Consider the following 20385-nt stretch of genomic DNA (forward strand, 5'->3'; position numbering starts at 1 on the left):
GTACAAAGAAGATCTCGTCCCCATGCCTTCTCAATATATTAAGAAACTTGCTCAAGCTCATGGTACCTTCACTCAGTGGCCAAAGCATTTGGTGTCGCTTACGAATGAGGAGGTAACTAACATATGCATGATAATTTGAAGTAGAACTATTATACCATGTATGCTCACTAATATGTATATCGTTATTTGAAAATCATACCTCAGGTAAACAAGCCTACAAGTAAAGAGCCTAAAGGGAAAGGGAACAAAGGGAAAGAGATAGTGCTTGGGGGAAGTGGAACAAAAGCGTCCAACACTAAATCAAAAACCTATTTCCTTGAAAATTATAAAGTGCAAAATTTGAGTGGTAAGTGCAATGTGATGAAAACTATGATGTTGGGATTAAAAGAAGGGGAGCACGTTAAGGTACATTGCACTAAAAGGACATTCAATATGGAAAAGGACTTTGAAATTAGTGTCACCGTTGAAGACAACGATCAACTTCTCTCGGGAGCATGGCTCAATATATCAATAATACAAGTTTTTGTTACGTGAGTTACCTAAATTCATATTTTGCCCCTAAATTTGATTTTTATGATTGTCTTAACGTTCTTACACTATATATTATAGGGCTTTGAGTGAGTTGTGTTTTCACGATGATTGTCACCCCAATAGTATTGGATTCATGTGCCCGGAGATGATCTCGGCCACCATGTTAAAGTCCGATGCAGATCGAATTCTTTTGTACATGACGAGGTCCATGAGTGCACTTAGTTCTAAGGCATTCATCTTATGTCCATACTACGAAAAGTATGAAAATTACTTTGAACTTCGTTTTTAATTGATTGTTATAAATTTAACTTTTTTTCTAACTACATACGTTTATTGTTTGTATGTAGGAGTCACTTGATGCTTTTAGTTCTTTGCTTGTCTAAACGTGAGGTCTACATATTTGATTCTCAACAGAAGAAGAGAAATTTGATGATTAAGGAGCCACTAAACAAGTAAGTAAAGTATGCATATGAAAATGCCATTTTTGCCTAAATTTTTGCCTAAAAATGACCTAGAACGACCCAATTAGCCTTAAATGTGAAATAATAGATTGTAAAGTGGCTTAGAAAGTTGTAAATATGCATATTAAACGTGTAATAAGTTTGAAAACATTCCTTAGGTTCTTTAGTTCAAAGTTGGGTTCGAAAACTTCATTTTTGCCTAAAAATGACCTAGAACGACCCAATTAGCCTTAAATGTGAAATAATAGATTGTAAAGAGCCTTAGAAAGTTATAACTATGCATATGAGACGTGTAATAAGTTTGAAAACATTCCTTAGGTTCTTTAGTTCAAAGTTGGGTTCGAAAACATCATTTTTGCCTAAAAATGACCTAGAACGACTCAATTAGCCTTAAATGTGAAATAATAGATTGTAAAGAGCCTTATAAAGTTATAACTATGCATATGAAACGTGTAATAAGTTTGAAAACATTCCTTAGGTTCTTTAGTTCAAAGTTGGGTTCGAAAACATCATTTTTGCCTAAAAATGACCTAGAACGACCCAATTAGCCTTAAATGTGAAATAATAGATTGTAAAGAGCCTTAGAAAGTTGTAAATAAGCATATTAAACGTAGAATAAGTTTGAAAACATTCCTTAGGTTCTTTGGTTCAAAGTTAGGTTCGAAAACATCATTTTTGCCTAAAAATGACCTAGAACGACCCAATTAGCCTTAAATGTGAAATAATAGATTGTAAAGAGCCTTAGAAAGTTGTAAATAAGCATATTAAACGTAGAATAAGTTTGAAAACATTCCTTAGGTTCTTTGGTTCAAAGTTTGGTTCGAAAACATCATTTTTGCCTAAAAATGACCTAGAACGACCCAATTAGCCTTAAATGTGAAATAATAGATTGTAAAGAGCCTTAGAAAGTTGTAAATAAGCACATTAAACGTAGAATAAGTTTGAAAACATTCCTTAGGTTCTTTGGTTCAAAGTTGGGTTCGAAAACTTCATTTTTGCCTAAAAATGACCTAGAACGACCCAATTAGCCTTAAATGTGAAATAATAGATTGTAAAGAGCCTTAGAAAGTTATAACTATGCATATGAGACGTGTAATAAGTTTGAAAACATTCTTTAGGTTCTTTAGTTCAAAGTTGGGTTCGAAAACATCATTTTTGCCTAAAAATGACCTAGAACGACTCAATTAGCCTTAAATGTGAAATAATAGATTGTAAAGGGCATTAGAAAGTTATAACTATGCATATGAGACGTGTAATAAGTTTGAAAACATTCCTTAGGTTCTTTAGTTCAAAGTTGGGTTCGAAAACATCATTTTTGCCTAAAAATGACCTAGAACGACCCAATTAGCCTTAAATGTGAAATAATAGATTGTAAAGAGCCTTAGAAAGTTGTAAATAAGCATATTAAACGTAGAATAAGTTTGAAAACATTCCTTAGGTTCTTTGGTTCAAAGTTTGGTTCGAAAACATCATTTTTGCCTAAAAATGACCTAGAACGACCCAATTAGCCTTAAATGTGAAATAATAGATTGTAAAGAGCCTTAGAAAGTTATAACTATGCATATGAGACGTGTAATAAGTTTGAAAACATTCATTAGGTTCTTTGGTTCAAAGTTGGGTTCGAAAACATCATTTTTGCCTAAAAATGACCTAGAACGACCCAATTAGCCTTAAATGTGAAATAATAGATTGTAAAGAGCCTTAGAAAGTTATAACTATGCATATGAGACGTGTAATAAGTTTGAAAACATTCCTTAGGTTCTTTAGTTCAAAGTTGGGTTCGAAAACATCATTTTTGCCTAAAAATGACCTAGAACGACTCAATTAGCCTTAAATGTGGCTACTACGTATATAATTGCATTTACATGTGTAAACAAAGTATATAATTGCACTTACATGTAAAATATTCTTTGCATTTACATGTGTAAACAAAGTATATATAATTGCATATTTTATCGAATGTGTAGTGCTTTTCGGAGTTACAAGAGACTAGGTGGACAATCTAAGGGAACTAAATTAACATGGATTCCAGCACAGGTATAATTAGTTTATTATTTACCTAAGAAGCAAGTTTTTCAAAATTATAACATACAATGTGATAGAAATTTTACTTGTGTTATTTATTTTAATGCATTTAGTGTGCTCAACAACCGGGATCACTAGATTGTGGCTACTACGTCATGCGTTTTATGTACGACATAATAATGAATCATGGTAATAGTCAAGATCTTACTAAGGTATGTTCTCATAAACTACGTACTTTATATAATAGATTGAAGTACACAAAACTATTATATTGATCAATCGTTGATAAATTGAATTATTTACACTTTCTTAGGATTTTTCAAGAACATTGCCTTATTCACCGGAGGAGATTAATGAGGTGAAAGATTTTTGGGCAGATTACTTCATGAACAATGTCGAATTTTTAGCTTAATTTGTAATATGAACTTGATCTCTAGCTAGCTACGTACCTTTGTTGTGATAATTTTATGTTTGTTGTAACATGTTGGTTGATCTATGACGAATTTAATTGCCTTTTATTGGGAACGTTAATTACATTGTAAACTTTTGTGACAGGTATTATTTATAAATGTATTCCCGGTATTGGGAATGAAGCGTCTAATTTCAAAGACGATCATGTCGGAATTTCCAACTAAAATATTAAAAAACGAATTTTTTTTTTAAAAAAAATAAGTCATTTACAACGCACGTTAGCTCAATGTGCGAGGCAAATGACTTAATTTTTTGGCGCTAAAATTGTCATTTGCGTCGCACATTAAGCTAATGTGCGTGGAAAATGACTTTTTTTTTTGGCGCCTAAAAGTCATTTGCGTCGCACATTTAGCTAATGTGCGTGGCAAATGACTTTTCAACATGGTGCCTGAAAAGTCATTTGCCACGCACATTAGCTAAATGTGCGACGCAAATGACTCTTATTTACGTCGCACATTTAGCTAATGTGCGTGGCAAATGACTTTTCAACATGGTGCCTGAAAAGTTATTTGCCACGCACATTTGCTAATTGTACGACGCAAATAAGGGTCATTTGCGTCGCACAAATGTGCGACGCAAATGACTTTTAGTCATTTGCGTTGAGAGCTTTTGCCACGCACGATGTGCGACGCAAATATGCTTAAAAGTGCGATGCAAATGACCCTTTTTCCACTAGTGGTTGTCACTCGGTGGCTCGTAAGACCCTCTCACCCGAACCATCTTCCCAAAACAAGATTTGTTATACGCACTCCGCCTCCAATACTTTAATCATCGTCTTAATCAGAATCAATCAAAGTGAGAGCTAACTATAGACGCCTACATTTGACCCTAGGCCAAAAGCGGTATGTTCAATGATGAAACAAACATCCACTTGTCAAAGCATTCCTTACCAAGCAACGTACGTCCTAAGACTGACTGACTCGTTCTCCAAACCCATGTTTCCATTTATAGTAACTACTATTTATAGTAATTGCCACCTTAAGCAGCTGCTAAGTATAGAAACCGTAAAAGATAGATTTACAAAAAAAAAAGGGCAGAGTTGCACTCCAACTAAACCCCTAAAAGAGATTGAAAAACACAAAAAGAGTTCTAATTGGAGATAAATCGAAATAAGATTAAAAAGCGTAAAAGAAGTTTCGTTCCAGAATAAACTGGAATAAATGCGTGGATAAGAACACGTGCACAAGACTTTTCTCGCGTAATTGGCCCAACGCAATAAATATTGTCACACACAGCATCCACGCGCAAGGATTATTCTCGCGCCCTAGTTTCAATGTATTATGCATGAATATGCTTCTGTAATAAGCCACTAGACCTGAGGTGAAGCCAAGCAACTGGTTTTTGGAATCGAACCTACGAATTAATTATAAGTTGGGTGCTTTCATACATTAGTATCCATAACCCCTTTGCGCCCACTGGGCTGATTCGGGGTAATAGTGGCTCGAGCCAATCCAAATTCATACTCTAAATCTCATCTAACGCCGAACCTGATAAAACTGGCGCATGAACTTGAGCGCAAAATATTTCTCACGCCAAGTGGTTGTGCGCAAGAAATCTCTTGCGTGCAAGTGTGTTTTGGTTGTTCTAAAATGGCCTAAACGTCTATCTTCCATGACACTTTTCACTATAAATAGATCCTCAAACCACCGGATTAAGGGCGCCAAATATAATTCTTCCGTAAGAATCCCCAAGTTCATATCCTAAGCCTAAAGTCTCAATAAGCCTTCCGTAAGTATCTGTAATCGTTCTGTATTCGGAACAATTGTGAGGTATTATCTCTTGTTAAGCAGAACTTTGTCCGTACAAATACCTGAATCTGCCCATTACTACCGAATTGCTGAAGGGATTATAGCCTAACCTATAATCATCCTAAGGCCCAAGATTAAAGGAAGTTCTAGATCCTACCCAAGAGTCTAGTCAATTCGAGGGAAGTACGTGGCGGAAAAGGAAAGCTAGTGAAGACAAGTGGTTAGTTTATGAGAACCGCAATATAGCCTAATCTACATTGTAACGTGACGTATTCTGTTTATTGCTTTAATCTCCCTATAAATCTATTAAACATAATCTGATTATTTATCATGCCTAATAAGATATTCTTTGGAAAATCTAGATTATTGTTCGGTACCTTAAACTAATCTAAATTTTCCCCTTGAAGTTTGTTAGTTAATACTTGTGCATTAAAATCAATCCATATTAATAATGTAGTATAATGCATGTCCCGTGTTCGTTTCATCGTACTAGTAAGGACCGCTGCATGGGCTAATACTGGGCACTCCTCGTATTATATAATGTCCCCCGAATTCTCCATTTCTGCTTAATTAGATGTGCTTTGAGTGATCTCCACACCAGGGATCACAAGGGAACCTAAGGCCGTTATGGTAAAATACCGGAGCCTAAGCCCAAAAGTTTCTACTCTTTCATTACAATAACCGGGTTTTGTCAGCTTTCCTCATTGTCGTTGAAAACTGAATGGCAACTCCATCGTTTAGTAAAAAGAGGCTAATGCCCACAGTTAGTCTAATTTTACTTAATATTTCTTGCCACATCCACGAGGGCAAGTAAAGAGGAGACCCTAAACAGGTCTTTTTCGACCCCCCTCACAAGCATCATATGTTGCTCTAAGGCGGTGGAGTGATTTTCAGAATCAGTGGTTCCCCTGTATTTGAACGTGGGCATTTTTACCTTCTCTATGGGTTATTCTAGAATACCTCTGCACAAAGGTGAATCTTTTAGGTGGATTGTATGTCTTACCTGGTCCTGATGGGATCTGTACCGATCATACCGATTCCAATATTGTTGCGGGGATTGAACAAAATATTCCTCATGATACCGAGGTGTGGCTCTCGGCCTATCGGAGTGGATTGCCGATGTTCAAGTGTACGTTCCTCGCGTGTGGATGACGGCTCTTTGTGCCTGGAAACGTGCCTCCGACACTAGTAGAAAAAGTGCTATTAGTAACTGGAAAAACTAGGCTTTTAGTAACGAACATCGTCCGTTGCTATAGCCACCGCTACTAATAGTGTAAATTATTAGTAACTGCCATATGCCAGTTACTAATACAGTACTATTCGTAACTGGCATTTATTTTTGCCAGTTACTATATGTCAAAATTTTCAAAAATAACAGTACTATTTGTAACTAGTGTTAGACTTAGCCAGTTACTATTACATTTTTATTGTAACTAGCTTCGATTATTGCCAGTTACTACAAGCATAAGCCAGTTACTACTAGAATATGTAGTAGTAACTATATCTTTTTCATGCCAGTTACTAATTTTATAATAAATAATAATAATAATAATAATTACTATTATTATTATTATTATTATTATTATTATTATTATTACCCAGCCGCAACAAAGCAGTAGCAGCAGGAATAGGGCTTTACAAAACACAATACCACCAACCATCACTACATCAGTTCCATTCGAAACTACCAAGTCATTTGCAGATAAAATAACATACAGATGGATAACGTTGAAATAGACAACACTATACATACTAAGTTCTCAAACTTGTTTCTCCAACCAAATTCTAAATATTATATATACACAACTTTTAGAAGATATAAAAATATAACCAAAAAAAGATAAAAGAAATAAAGCAAGAGAAAGGACCACCGACGACCTTATCAGTTCGACCAGCTTCACATTATCACAATTAGCATCCTTGGGGTCCCTTTACGATGTAATGAATAAGTTTGGTGTTGAACTTCTCTCACGGAAGCTGCAAACAAGACAAGCAATAGAAAGTAGAAACCCTTCATTATTCGTATTAACTAATAACTAACTTTTTTTTTAAAGGTAACTAATAACTAACTAGATACTACGTATGTTTTAATCAAGTCCCCCACCCATATGAAGGCCGATTGATTGGAGGATTTTCAGACGTTGAAAAGAAAACCACTCGACCAAAAAAAATTATAAACCACCTAATCTACCGGCTATATTGCTATAGTGGCAAGCATAGGGATCGTCCCATAGAAACGGTGTGCATTGAGTCAAGGCGTTAAGCTAGTTTGGACAAAAGTTGGTTTGAATTATTTCTAGGAAAAATAGGCTAACAACCAAACGAATTAAACCAATATAGGGAAACGCTAGGGAATAAGGGATAGGCTAGGGAAATCGGGGGAAGCGATCTAAACAATCAAGCAATCATGATGATGCAAAGACTTAGTGCATAGGGGAATAGAATCGAATGACGTACTCGCCACCTCTCAAATGGAGCACGCGAAGCATCTAATCTATAGAAGAGCTTTCGCCTAATCCTAAACTAGCCCACTTGCATATAGGAACTACTATTCACTTGCATAAAATAGGCTCACAATGTCTTGCCAAACCTAGATTATATCCAATCAAATCCAATCAATTAGTATTTGCAACTACTACTCAATTAGTCATGGATGTCCTATCACCAAATCAAATTTAATTACATCAATCAATCAACATTCAACCATCAATTTCCCCTAATTAAGCCCCTAGATTCTCCTCTATCCCTAACCTAAATCTACTCACTACACATGCTTGAAATTAGGAAATGCAAGAATTCAAGGCAAGTAATCATGTAATTGAGAGAGTAAAAGGAAGGAATCAAGAAGTTCAGCATTCAATTGTAAATCAAAAGAGAATTGAGAATTAATGAAACTAAAATCAAACCAATAGAGGAATTCAAGAATTAAAGAAGAATTAAAGAACAATAGAAAAATAGCAAGAACAAAGAACTAAGAATTTGAATTAAAATTGCAAGGAATTGAAAGAGTTGAAGAAATTACAACTTGAAGCTTCAAAGCAATGGAGTTTATCTATCTAGAAAACTAAGCTTGAAGAGAAACCTTTCTAAAACTTGATGAAAATCTAATTCTGGAATTCATTGTTCATTAATAAAACGAAAAATCTATTTATACGACATCTCATCGGTGCGAACGTGCCCCAGCTCTGTGCGATCGTTCTTAGCGACGATTCTCTTCTTCGCACCGTGCGAACGGGCTCCATTTCCGTGCGAGCGCACGGCCTTGAGATAGCCAAATATCTAAATTTCTTCATGTGCTCGCACGAAAATTCCGTGCGAGCACACAAAGAATCAGTGCGAGCGGGCTGAATGCTGGTGCGAGCGCACGAAATTCTGAAAAGTTCCTGCATTGTATTTGCTATTTTGTGCGACCGCATACTTCTTGAATTCGATCGCACGGTCAGCTTGACTTCAGGACCAAGTCTGCTGACCCGCGCGAACACACAAAATTCCCGTGCGATCGCACGGGCCTCATTCGAGCATATTTCCACTCATTTCCCATCATTCTCCAATATTTTCCTGAAAAGTGCAAAGATTGTATAAGGGCATAAAAATGTAACAAAAGCTATACAAAACTACCAAAAAGCATAATAAAATTCTATAAAATCCTAAGCTTAGAGCGACATAAATGCCGCTCATCACCGATACAAATCCCCAACAATATATAGTTGTTTATTAATTAATATTCTACCCCCGTCCATATAAACTCCGACACAAATCCCAAGCTTCGAATACTTCCCACCATCTGCCTTTGCGTAAAAATAAGACTGCTACAATTAAACAACATAGTTGAAACCACCATCAAGGACACAGTTGCAAGAGGATAGGTATAAGACCCAAGAGTGAAGTAAGTTGAGTTCTAAAAATAAACAAATGAATTTCAGATCCTCGAACAAGTTTTTGGTACAACTCTAGGTCCAAATTTCAGTATTAACTCTATATCTCCATTGTTATGTTTTAAGCAATATATATTATTCATTACTATGTTTTAAGTAATATATGTCATGCACAGCTGTGAGATACATCCTTTCACAAGCCTTTCCTAGGGGAGAGGTCATTATTGGCACCACTACTGCAGTCTTCGGCAACCCCATTAGAACATGAGATGTAACTAATCAACTATTTCCATCAATACTTTATCTATAAGTAGCATAAAAGCTAAAATTTAATTAAAACATTTACAACTGAAAAATTGCCCGTAAAAATCCCCATAAAATAAAGTATACCTCTTTTTGCAAGGGATCTAATGCTGTAAAAAGGAATTTGATGTCAGGTCGATCCCTGGCTTCATACTGAAGGCATTTTGATGCTAATTCAATCATTATAGCATCATCCTCATCTACATATTTTCCTTCCAGTGATGAATCCATCAGTACCAATGAGATCTTTCCCATTATTATGCCCAATGCCTGAGCAGTAACCATATGATCAGCATATTCCAACAACATTTCAAACAATACAAGAAAAAACCGTCAACGAACAAACATTTATAAACGTAGACCAACAGCTGAAGCTAAACAACTTCCCCCCAACTCTAGAAACAACAATGTCCTACTTGCAAAAATATCTGAGAGAACGAGCTAATGATACAACCAGTTTACAAAGAAAGGGGTAGCAATATGCATTTTTATGTTCTCCCCACTTCAATTATCGTCACACAAAAGAATACTTCAAAAAAGCAGAAAATTAGGTAGAAAGTGAAATCGACCCTTTCTGGAAACAGACAGGAACCTCAGTTGAAATAATTTAGTAACTCTTCGGCCTTCTACTCAAGTCAGTGTTACACTTAGAAAAATACAGTTGGGTTGATTTGGAGCTATTGAAGTCTTTCAGATATCCATGATGAAATTGTGGAGTATGAAATAGAAAATTTCTAGAGGTATTAAACGACTTGTAAATCAAATACAATTTTTAAAAACACAAACACAAACAAACCAAACAAAATTGAAGTTTTTAACCGCAAATAAATCAATAAATTAAGAACTCACCAGCATTGAACAAGCATTGCAGATTTAGGAGAAGAGTGAACAACTAAAAGAAGAACTACAGTGACATTAGCATTGTGGTCAGAATCACTGATCTCTTTGACCTTAACATGAGCATCCTTAATTAACCAACAGATTTTTTGAATTATGCCTACTCATTCACAATTAGATATTTAAAAAATTACATGTCATAATTCATGAGAAGTACGAATTTAGGCATAATAAAAAGAAACAAGAAGAAAGACTATAACAGATTTTGGAGGTGGGCGCCTGTGGTGCAGAAAAAGCCTAAAAACCAAAAAGCCTTGAAGAAAACACTAAAACCAAAAGGCCTTGAAGAAAATATAATTACTTGATTCTGGAGGAAGGAGTGATTGTACTTGGGAAGGGAGAGGTAGCGGAGGATAAGGTTGGTGCGATTTCATGTATACGACGGAGGACGCGGTTGTTGTGGTGGAGGTAGCCCATACGGATTCTGCTGCCAATGGCGGAGGCGGATGAGAAGGAGAGTGAGAAAAATACTTTGGAGACATTTAAGCATAATTTGTATATGAATTATGACTGAAATACAACATCAAAAAATATATTCAAAAATAAAAAGACTTAAAGATCAGTCAAAGAAAGAAAGGTCGTGTGTCATCTTGGAGAATTATTGTATCATCCAACCCAATCTATTTGCACTTGCCAATAATTACCAAGATCATCTCAAAGACCCAAAATAAATATACATGAAAAAAATTTGGTTAATAAGCATATATTAAGAATAGAACCAAATAATGCATGTAAAAGGTGGGAACAAACCACCAACCCATCAAAAACACAACCAAACACCAACTAACCTACGAAACTAGAACTGAACAAAAAAACGCCCCCTAGAAAACAATCTAACAGTCAACAAAGACAAAAAAGAAAAACATACACATTGTACAAAATAGTGATTCAACATCACCCCTTTTAAACCTGCAGCTGAAGCCAGCATCCATAAACACCCCATTAGTCTGCAAAACAGACTAGCAGACACCAAACTGCTCACACCAATCTGGGCACAACAACAACAATAACACAACTATACGACATATTTTTATTCAAATAATAGGTGTTTACATTTCAAAATAACAAATTTATTATTGTGGTGTAGTCTTTATTTAAACCAGCTCCTCAAGTGGTTAATTGTTGATTGATTGTTTTAGAAATAAAACGGAACGAGAGTGGGTTATCATTACATGTAATTTGAAGTGGTGCCTTCACGTCCTAGAAATTTAAGGTGTATATATATGATTGTTAGCTGCAACCTTGTTATGAAATGCAAGTATGTAATAACTTCTAGACTCAACCAGAACAAACTCTTACATCAACCATCAACCCAAGAACCCTTATCTGATTTGTGGAATAACTGAATCATTGTGAAATAGAAGATACAAGTCTATCTCTTGCTTGGGAAGGGATGTTCCATGACAATTTTCCAATTTTAGTTTTTGTTGTGTTGTTTTCTAAAAGTACTATATAATGGGCAGGACTAGTAAAGAGGTTAATTCGGTGTGAATCGAATTCAGAATGCGGGTCTGCATTTTACCAATAATGTTTAAGCGCATGCAACAAGCTCTTTAAACCCCACAATCGCTCATGAGGGCGAGTGGGATCTCGCAAGGGTTTCCAAAGAGAATCACCTATAACTCTTCCAAAAATACAATCAAGGCAAGACCTAAAATGAAAACAAACCAAGAAAAAAGAGGAAAAGAAAAAGAAAGAAAAGAAAAAGAAAGAAAAGAAAAAGAAAGAAAGAAAAAGAAAATAGAAAAGAAAGAAAAAATGAAACTACAAAATTCAAGAAAAGGGCCTTTATTATGGAACGAGCACCAAAGAATGCTAACATTACTAACCAAATAAACGAATGCACGCTAACCAATATCCTAAGTTGAGTGAAGGATTCAAATTCCAAGAAAAGAGAACTAAGGGCATGCACTTATCTATCCCCCTTCCACCGATCTTACCGCGTCAACTCTCTAGATCCCATTCACCCTCAAGAATAGCTTCTCATGACGTCGCGAAGGCGCCGGAAAACAAGAATTGTAAGGGAGAAGAGAAGGTTACTCTACATCTTAGCATGACAATCCCATTCCATAAACTTGACCAAATCCTCCCTCCACCGACAATGACTCAACTCAAAAGGGTCAAGAGGACTTTTTAGGGTGTATCGTTAGGCTAGGGGTAAGGTGTGGAACAAATTTGGTAATTGGTGCTCATACCTAAAGTGAAGTGCAAAATGAACTCAACTCAAGCAAATCGAACCAACACAAACTCAAACCACTTATTTGGGGTACCCCCAAGCTTATTCAACTACAAAACTAAACTAAAACTCTTTTTTGAACTTTTCTTGATTTGATTTTCTCTTTTTTTGTGTTTCAAATGAAACTTTTCTCCTTGCCTTGTTTTTATTTATTTTTGGCTTTTTCAAAACTTTCCTTTTTCTTTTGCTTTTGCTTATTTATTCACTATATACAACATAATTCCCAAAACTTGCCATTCTTTCCCATCAACCATCATTCCTCAACTTTGCATATACATTCAAAACCATCAAGCATCATAACTCAAAGCTTCACTATCACTTCTAAGGTTGAAAATAAAACAAAGGCTAATAAGGTTGTAATGTGCTTATAAGAAATGAAGGGGAAAGGCTCAAATGGCTAGCAAGGGGGCAAATGCAAACAAAAATATATGAGAAAAATAGAAAATAAAGTCCTAAACTAAAAAGAAAAATAGTCACCGAAAGAAATGCCTTTATCGTCCCCTAAAGTAGTTCGGTCGCGGCCTCGGAAAGGAAAAAGTCAAATTCGGGAGATAAGAAAGTCAATGCCGAGGATCCATGCCACTCAATATATGTAAACATGTGTTTGGGCTAATATGAACATGATCCTCACATGGGAGCAAATACTACTCTCTCCGGTTTCAAGTCACTGGAGAGATCAACACCGTCTTACCACAAACCAAGGGTTCAAGACTCATGCTACCCAAAGTTCTAACCGACTTTCTTAACACCTAAATCCTAGATTCGACCCAAGACATTGAAAACCGTGCAAACATCTACCAATTAGGAATAAAAGCATTCTAGCCTACAAGTTACAACTTTATTTTCCCAAATCAAGAATAATGCCTAAGAAACCTAGAAAAACTTGCCTTGACAAAAGGAAAGGAAAACAAAGCAAAAGGAAAGAAAAAGGAAGAAAAGAAGAAATCACAACAAAAGGAAAACAAAAAATCAAAAGAAAAACAAACGAGACTAAAATCAAACTAAAAGCAAACTAAAAACAAAGAAACTAATATATACAAGTGCACACAAGGTATGATTTCAAAGATATGAGCATCACAAATAGGCAAATATACAACAAAACTCCCCCCAAGCTTGAATTAGGCCATGTCCCCAAGGCCTAAAACAAAACTAGGAGGGGCACAGCTACCCATCCAACCAAATGCCCCATATGAAATATGCCCGTCCCAAAGAATGAAAGGGAGATAGAAGGATATTACCGGATATGCCGTGGGAGTAAGTGAAGGAAATAATGCCCTTGGTCCAAATATGCATTCTATGTTAAGTCTAATAAATGCGGTTCAGTATTAATTAATAAGTTAATAATTCAGTGAGATCAAGTGAGCTGAATGCCTAGCTAGAGGCCGCTTCAGTTCAAGTGGAATTAATAATATTAATCCACAGCTTACTCTTGACTGAACCCGTAGGGTCACACAAATAGTACGTAAACGGATCAAGTATTTAATGGCATTAGATACTCCATCTATGGATATTCGGAATCGACGGATCTTGGTTTCAGTGGGAGCTGAGATCGTCACAGGCAAGAAATGAATACTCCGGAAACGATGATATTTCCGGAAACGGAAATATGGATCGTATCGGAAATATAAATATTATCCAAGTCGTAGATGTTGCCGGAAACGGAAACATGGTACGTATCGGAAAATATTATCGGAAATGGAAATATTACCAGAATCGGAAATATTGCCGGAAACGGAAATATTGTCAGAATCGGAAATATTATCGGAATCGGAAAATAATTCCGGAAACGGAAATATTAAATATTTGTTCGAAACGGAAATTGATTCCGGAATCGGAAATATTAAATATTGTTCGTATCGGAAATGAATTCCGGAACCAGGAATTTAATCGGAAGCGTATCGTACGAATTAGCATCGGACGAGGCCTGCCGGACGAAGGCCCAGCACGAAGTCGGGCCATCGCCCAGCAAGCCAAACGCGCGCCCAGCCAAGGCAGCGCCCAGGCCCACCGCAAGGCAGGCCCAGCGCGCGCCTAAGGCCATGGGCCTCGCTGCGTGGGCTGCTGCTCGCACGCACGCATGGGCGGCCCTCGTGGCTGCCGTGTGTGTGTGTGAGTTTGTGTTCATGCACGATTCCTAAAACTATTAGAATTAGTATATAATTAAATTCCTATTCCTAAAAGGATAAATTAATTAATTAGAGTTCTTATAGGATTCTAAGTTTAATTAATTCGTATCCTACTAGGATTCCAATTCCCTTTCCATAACTCTATAAATACGTGCCTAGGGTCACATATTTTCAGAGATTAATTCAAGTATTCAAAGTGAGTTTTAAGAGAAAAATTCAGCCACATTCCTTGCTCAATAGTGCCGAAAATTCTAGTACCTTAAGGGCGATTCTAGTTGGTCAATCTTAAGGCGGATCCGGACGTGCTATGGACTATCTACGGAGGGACGACACTTGGAGTCCTAAAGACTTGTTTTTGTTCGGTTCGGGCGCAGCTAGGGAAGGCACGCAACAAAGAGTATGCATCTAAATTATGCTATATGATTATGTGTAAATAATATGTATTCCTGGCTTAATGGTTGTTTCCGCATGATTTATGTATTGTCATATGTATCATAACCTAACAGTGGTATCAGAGCCCCTTATTATTTTCATAATCTAAATTGCATGAACATGGTTAAATATTACAAATTTGCATGAATTAAAAGGGGTGATTAATTTTCGTAATTGTTAATTAATTGCAAATTGCGTTTATTTAATTATACGTACGCAGTTTTTCGGCAGTTTCTTCGTTACTCATCCAAATCGAGTGATTTTTGTGTCAATTCCGCATGTAAAAGGCATTCTAAAATTTTGACAAAAATAGTAGTTTTCTGCCGAACCCAGAATTCTCAAATTCGAAGCCTAACTATGACTTTTCGAAGGTTTTAGTTTTTCGAATGCAAAATTTCGTAAATTTAAGATGTTAAATTCAATATTTGCGATTCTTGTTGATAAATCTTGAATTTTTGATTGACCTACTGTATATGTTTAACAAGTTTGAATGCCTAGCCTTGTTAATTATGCAATCTAATTTGTAATTATGATTAATTTGTTGAAAATTAGAATAATTTAGAATTAATTTGATTTTCATAATTAATTATAATTTAATTAGAAACCTATGATTAAAAACCACCATAAAAATTGTAAATTTATGATAAATTTTAAATTTTTATGACCTAGACTTGAATCCAAGACAATCGGAAATCAATTGAATAATAAATTTTCGATTTTTCGCCCTAAAATTATGAAATTAATATTATTTATTAATTTGTCATTAATTTTAAATATAAATTTTAAAATTTTATGCGATTCGTTCATATAACTTGCACGCACAAAGCAATGGACGCTTCGTGTTACCCTTAAGGGGTGTTGTATAGTGCGGGCATGCGACGACGAGAAAGGGAGCTCGTCGCCCGTGCGGCACGAATGCAATGAGCAAGGCATGGTGCACGAGCACAAGGCAGCAGCCCTGCCTTGTGTCGTGGGCCACGAGCTATGGACGAATGGGCATGGGCGAAAGGCGAGCCATGGCAGTCGCGTGTGGGCAGCAAGCGAGCTGCGCCACGACGCGCACTGCCTCGCGCAAGAGCGCGCAGCCTCGCGCGCAGCGAGCGCAAGCTCGCGTGCCACGAGCGCTGCGCCCAGCGTTGATCGCGCGCGATGGCTCGCGCGCACAGCGAGCGATGTCGCGCGCACAGCGAGCAATGGCTCGCGCGCACAGCGAGCGATGTCGCGCGCACAGCGAGCAATGGCTCGCGCGCACAGCGAGGAATGGCTCGCGCGCACGGGGAGCGATGGAGCGCGCGCAGCGAGCACCAAAGCGTGCGATGGCTTGCGATGGTAGATGCAGCAGCTATGCGACGAGCGCATGGGCTGCGCGCACATGGCCAGCGATGGCTGTGTGCGTGCGGCCCATGGGCGTGCGATGCGTAGGGTGTTTGCGTTACGATTAGATCGTTTTGAATGTTTAATTTGAAATTTTTCAGTTTACGTAATTTTAATTAATTTTAAAATTAATAATTTAAATTATTTTCTAGGATTTTAATTTTGAATATTGTAATTATAATAAATTTTATTTATTCTAATTATTTTACTAAAAATTAAAATCATGAATTAATTTAAATACGACTGAAATTAAATTAAACTTTTGGATTCAATTATAAATTTATATGAGCTTTAAATTTTAATTAAATTTGTATGTTTCCGGTTAGACTTGAAATACATTTTTATGTTTAAAATTAGTAAAGCATATGAATTTATTGGTTTGAGTGGGAGCCCTTTTAGTCATAAAACTCTTGATTAAGGTCTACAAATCCTTAAGGTTAAAACAACTTGATTAGAATTAATAAGGACTGAATAATTGGTAGATTATTGGTGCCCTTGATTAATTGCTGCAAATGTTTACGTGATGCATAATGTGTTTTACTAACCAGCTATGTGGGCCATTCATGATAATGAATGGGTGAATGGTATATATTGTATATATACTGTTTTGCAGGTTATGAAGTGACTAGTATGGCCCAAATAGGATAGAAAATATGGTCTGCGTACCATTAATTTGAATGTAATTGGTCTAAAGTACCAAAGTTATTTTTCAATTCAAATATGGTCTGCGTACCATCAAATAGTTGTAATTAGTTATAGCTTATCCTATTTGAAGAAAATGGTGCCTCCCACGGAGATTTTCAAGACAGACTTTGAAGTCAAAGCTTCAAGATGAAGTCGGGCCATACTAGATCACATTTATCTTATGCATGTTTTAAGTTATTTATTGCTTTTAAATATGTCTTAAAATGCATGAGATCAAAAGCTTGATTATGTTGCATGATTAAGGATTTTAGTTCACTTAAAATCTAACCAACATAGTAAGAGCCTTAAGTTCCAAACTTAAAAATTGAGTTAAAAGGTGCCATGCCAAAATATACACTTGCTTGGATATCCTTTACATCAATCTAGTAATAGTTTTCGCTCAGCGAGGTGTTACTTATTGGTCCTAAAGGGGCAAGGTACACAAATAATTGTGAGTACATGTTAGTTTTGGTGAAACTCAACGATATAAGTAAGGAGTCCTTTTATGTCGTGGCAAAATCGATAGGTTTACCTAATAAGTTCTTAGACGTACCTATCAACCAAGAATAGTTTCTAGACTATTAGCAAAAGGCTTTTGCTTACCTAAGATGTTCTAGGATTAAGTCGACAAACTGTGCTTAGTTCTTCAATGATTTTAGGATCTTGGAATCATTTTATTCACACCTGCCGGAACACATAACTTGAATAAAATGCTTAATAAACATTGAATTATGCATGTATGCTAGAATTTAAGTTTATTAAGAGAAACTGTGAATGGTTATTCTTTTCAATTGTAGTTTTAATATGGCAAACAACAATCAAAACATCATCATGGGTTCTGAGCTTATGGTCAAGCTGAACCTGGCAAATTTTCTTGAATGGGAAGCTAAGCTAGTTGAAATAGTCAAACTCAATGGACTTGAGTATGTACTGTCACATCCCATGCCAAGCTACTATGCCAGAGACATGACCCCTGAGAGATTTTACGCCTGGGATGCGGATCTCACAAAGGTTATGAGTCTCATGCTGAACAATATCCCTGATGATTGGGCTAAAAGGTTTGTAGCTTATGAACCTTTTACGCTCATCAAGAATCTGAGGGATATCTGTCGTGGAAGTACGGAGGACAGGGACCTGAACGTCCATGAGTTGATTGAATCAACGTCTGGTCTAAAGGTTGGTTCTCCCAACAGGTGTTATAGGATGGAGGTCCAAGAAACACATGTTCAGCTCCTTCGCACTAAACAGAGGGTAGGCGTCCCACTGAGGTTCCATGTGGATCTTATGTGTTCATACTTTGATCGCCTAAGTCTACTAGGAACACCAATAAGCGAAAGGATGGCAGTCTCTATCTTGCTCAATTCACTACACAGTGGGTTTGGTCGCTTCAAGCAACTATACCTAAGTGAACCAAGAGAAGAAACAGTTGTAGAATTTGTTCACCTTGTCAGAAAGGCTGAAATAATACTGGACTGTGAAGCCAAAGATTTACTCAAGGCTAGAAGGAGACCGTTCAAGAAAGGTGGAAAGTCCAAGGGCAATGCTAAATCAAAGCAGGACAAGTCCACATCAAGCTGTCTTTATTGTGATGGAATAGGCCATTACAAAAGAGAATGTCCAAAGCTAAAGGAAGATCAGAAGAACGGAACAGTCGTTCCATCTTCAGGTATTTTCGTTATAGACTGTATACTTGCTAATTCAACTTCTTGGGTATTAGATACAGGTTGTGGCTCACACTTATGTTCCAATCCACAGGGACTAAGAAGAAGTAGAAAGTTAAGCAAGGGTGAAGTCGACCTACGAGTGGGAAATGGAGCACGGATTGCTGCATTAGCTGTAGGAACTTACTATTTGTCGTTGCCCTCCGGGCTAGTTTTGGAACTGGAAGAATGTTTCCATGTTCCAAGTCTTACTAAAAACATCATTTCAGTTTCTTGCTTAGATGCTAAGGGATTTTCCTTTTTAATAAAAAACAATAGTTGTTCGTTTTATTTTAAAGAGATGTTTTATGGATCTGCTAGATTAGTCAATGGACTTTATTTATTAGATCACGACAAACAAGTATATAACATAAATACCAAAAAAGGCCAAAAAGGATGATTCAGATCTCACCTATCTGTGGCATTGTCGATTAGGCCATATAAACTTGAAACGCTTAGAAAGACTTCAAAAGGAAGGAATTCTAGAACCATTTGACTTAGAGGATTATGGTAAATGCGAATCATGTTTACTTGGCAAAATGACAAAGCAACCTTTCTCTAAAGTTGGAGAAAGAGCAAATGAACTATTGGGTTTAATCCATACAGATGTATGTGGACCAATGAGTACAAATGCTAGAGGTGGTTTCAGCTACTTTATCACTTTCACTGATGACTTCAGTAGATATGGTTATGTCTACCTAATAAAGCATAAGTCTGAATCCTTTGACAAATTCAAGGAATTTCAGAGTGAAGTAGAGAATCAATTAGGCAAGAAGATAAAGGCACTGCGGTCTGATAGAGGCGGTGAATATCTGAGCTATGAATTTGATGACCATCTGAAAGAATGTGGAATTCTATCAGAATTGACTCCTCCTGGAACACCACAATGGAACGGTGTGTCGGAACGGAGGAACAGAACCTTGCTAGACATGGTCAGGTCAATGATGGGTCAGGCCGAACTTCCATTAGAATTTTGGGGACATGCACTAAATACAGCTGCACTCACTATAAATAGAGCTCCGTCTAAAGCTGTCGAAAAGACTCCATACGAGTTATGGTTTGGAAAGCCTCCAAATGTGTCTTTTCTTAAGATTTGGGGATGTGAAGTATACGTCAAACGATTAATTTCAGACAAACTTCATCCAAAATCTGACAAATGTATCCTTGTGGGCTATCCAAAGGAAACAAAGTGGTATTACTTCTACAATACATCTGAGAACAAGGTATTTGTTGCTCGAGATGGTGTCTTTTTGGAGAAAGATCACATTTCCAAAATGACAAGTGGGAGAAAAGTAGACCTCGAAGAAATTCGAGTCGAACAACAAACTCTAGAGAATGCTCAAGATGACATTCAGGATGAAACTCAGAGATCTTTAGAAGAATCTGGTGAGAATCATGGTCAATCTAGAAATGTTACCCCGCGTAGATCGCAAAGATATAGATCTCAACCGGAAAGGTACTTAGGTATTTTGACGAACGAGAGCTATGACGTTCTATTACTTGAAAGTGATAAACCTGCGAC

General features: G+C 36.8%; 2 protein-coding genes across 3 annotated transcripts; one reads left to right on the plus strand and one right to left on the minus strand.

Moving 5' to 3' along the window:
• The first annotated feature begins 884 nt into the window (after positions 1–884).
• Positions 885–3463, plus strand: LOC130460652 (uncharacterized). The gene is made up of 4 exons (XM_056828002.1): positions 885–983; positions 2960–3029; positions 3131–3229; positions 3331–3463. Exons 1-4 carry the CDS (start codon positions 889–891, stop codon positions 3427–3429), a joined length of 363 nt encoding a protein of 120 aa, XP_056683980.1. The 5' UTR covers positions 885–888; the 3' UTR covers positions 3430–3463.
• A 4728-nt stretch (positions 3464–8191) lies between these two features.
• On the minus strand, positions 8192–12231 carry LOC130461176 (serine/threonine-protein kinase BSK2). 2 transcript variants are annotated; one of them, XR_008921571.1, is made up of 3 exons: positions 10613–12215; positions 9502–9684; positions 8192–8794 (listed from the first exon to the last, which is right to left on the minus strand). XR_008921571.1 is itself a non-coding variant. In XM_056829157.1 (3 exons), the coding sequence occupies exons 1-3, from the start codon at positions 10791–10793 to the stop codon at positions 8777–8779; spliced, it is 354 nt and encodes a 117-aa protein (XP_056685135.1). In that variant the 5' UTR covers positions 10794–12231; the 3' UTR covers positions 8192–8776. The 2 variants fall into 2 exon arrangements, 1 of the variants encoding a protein (XP_056685135.1); XM_056829157.1 differs by having other exon boundaries at positions 10641–12231.
• Positions 12232–20385: the final 8154 nt, after the last annotated feature.

The sequence above is a fragment of the Spinacia oleracea genome, chromosome 5 (genome assembly GCF_020520425.1).
Source record: "Spinacia oleracea cultivar Varoflay chromosome 5, BTI_SOV_V1, whole genome shotgun sequence".
Taxonomy (NCBI): domain Eukaryota; kingdom Viridiplantae; phylum Streptophyta; class Magnoliopsida; order Caryophyllales; family Amaranthaceae; genus Spinacia; species Spinacia oleracea.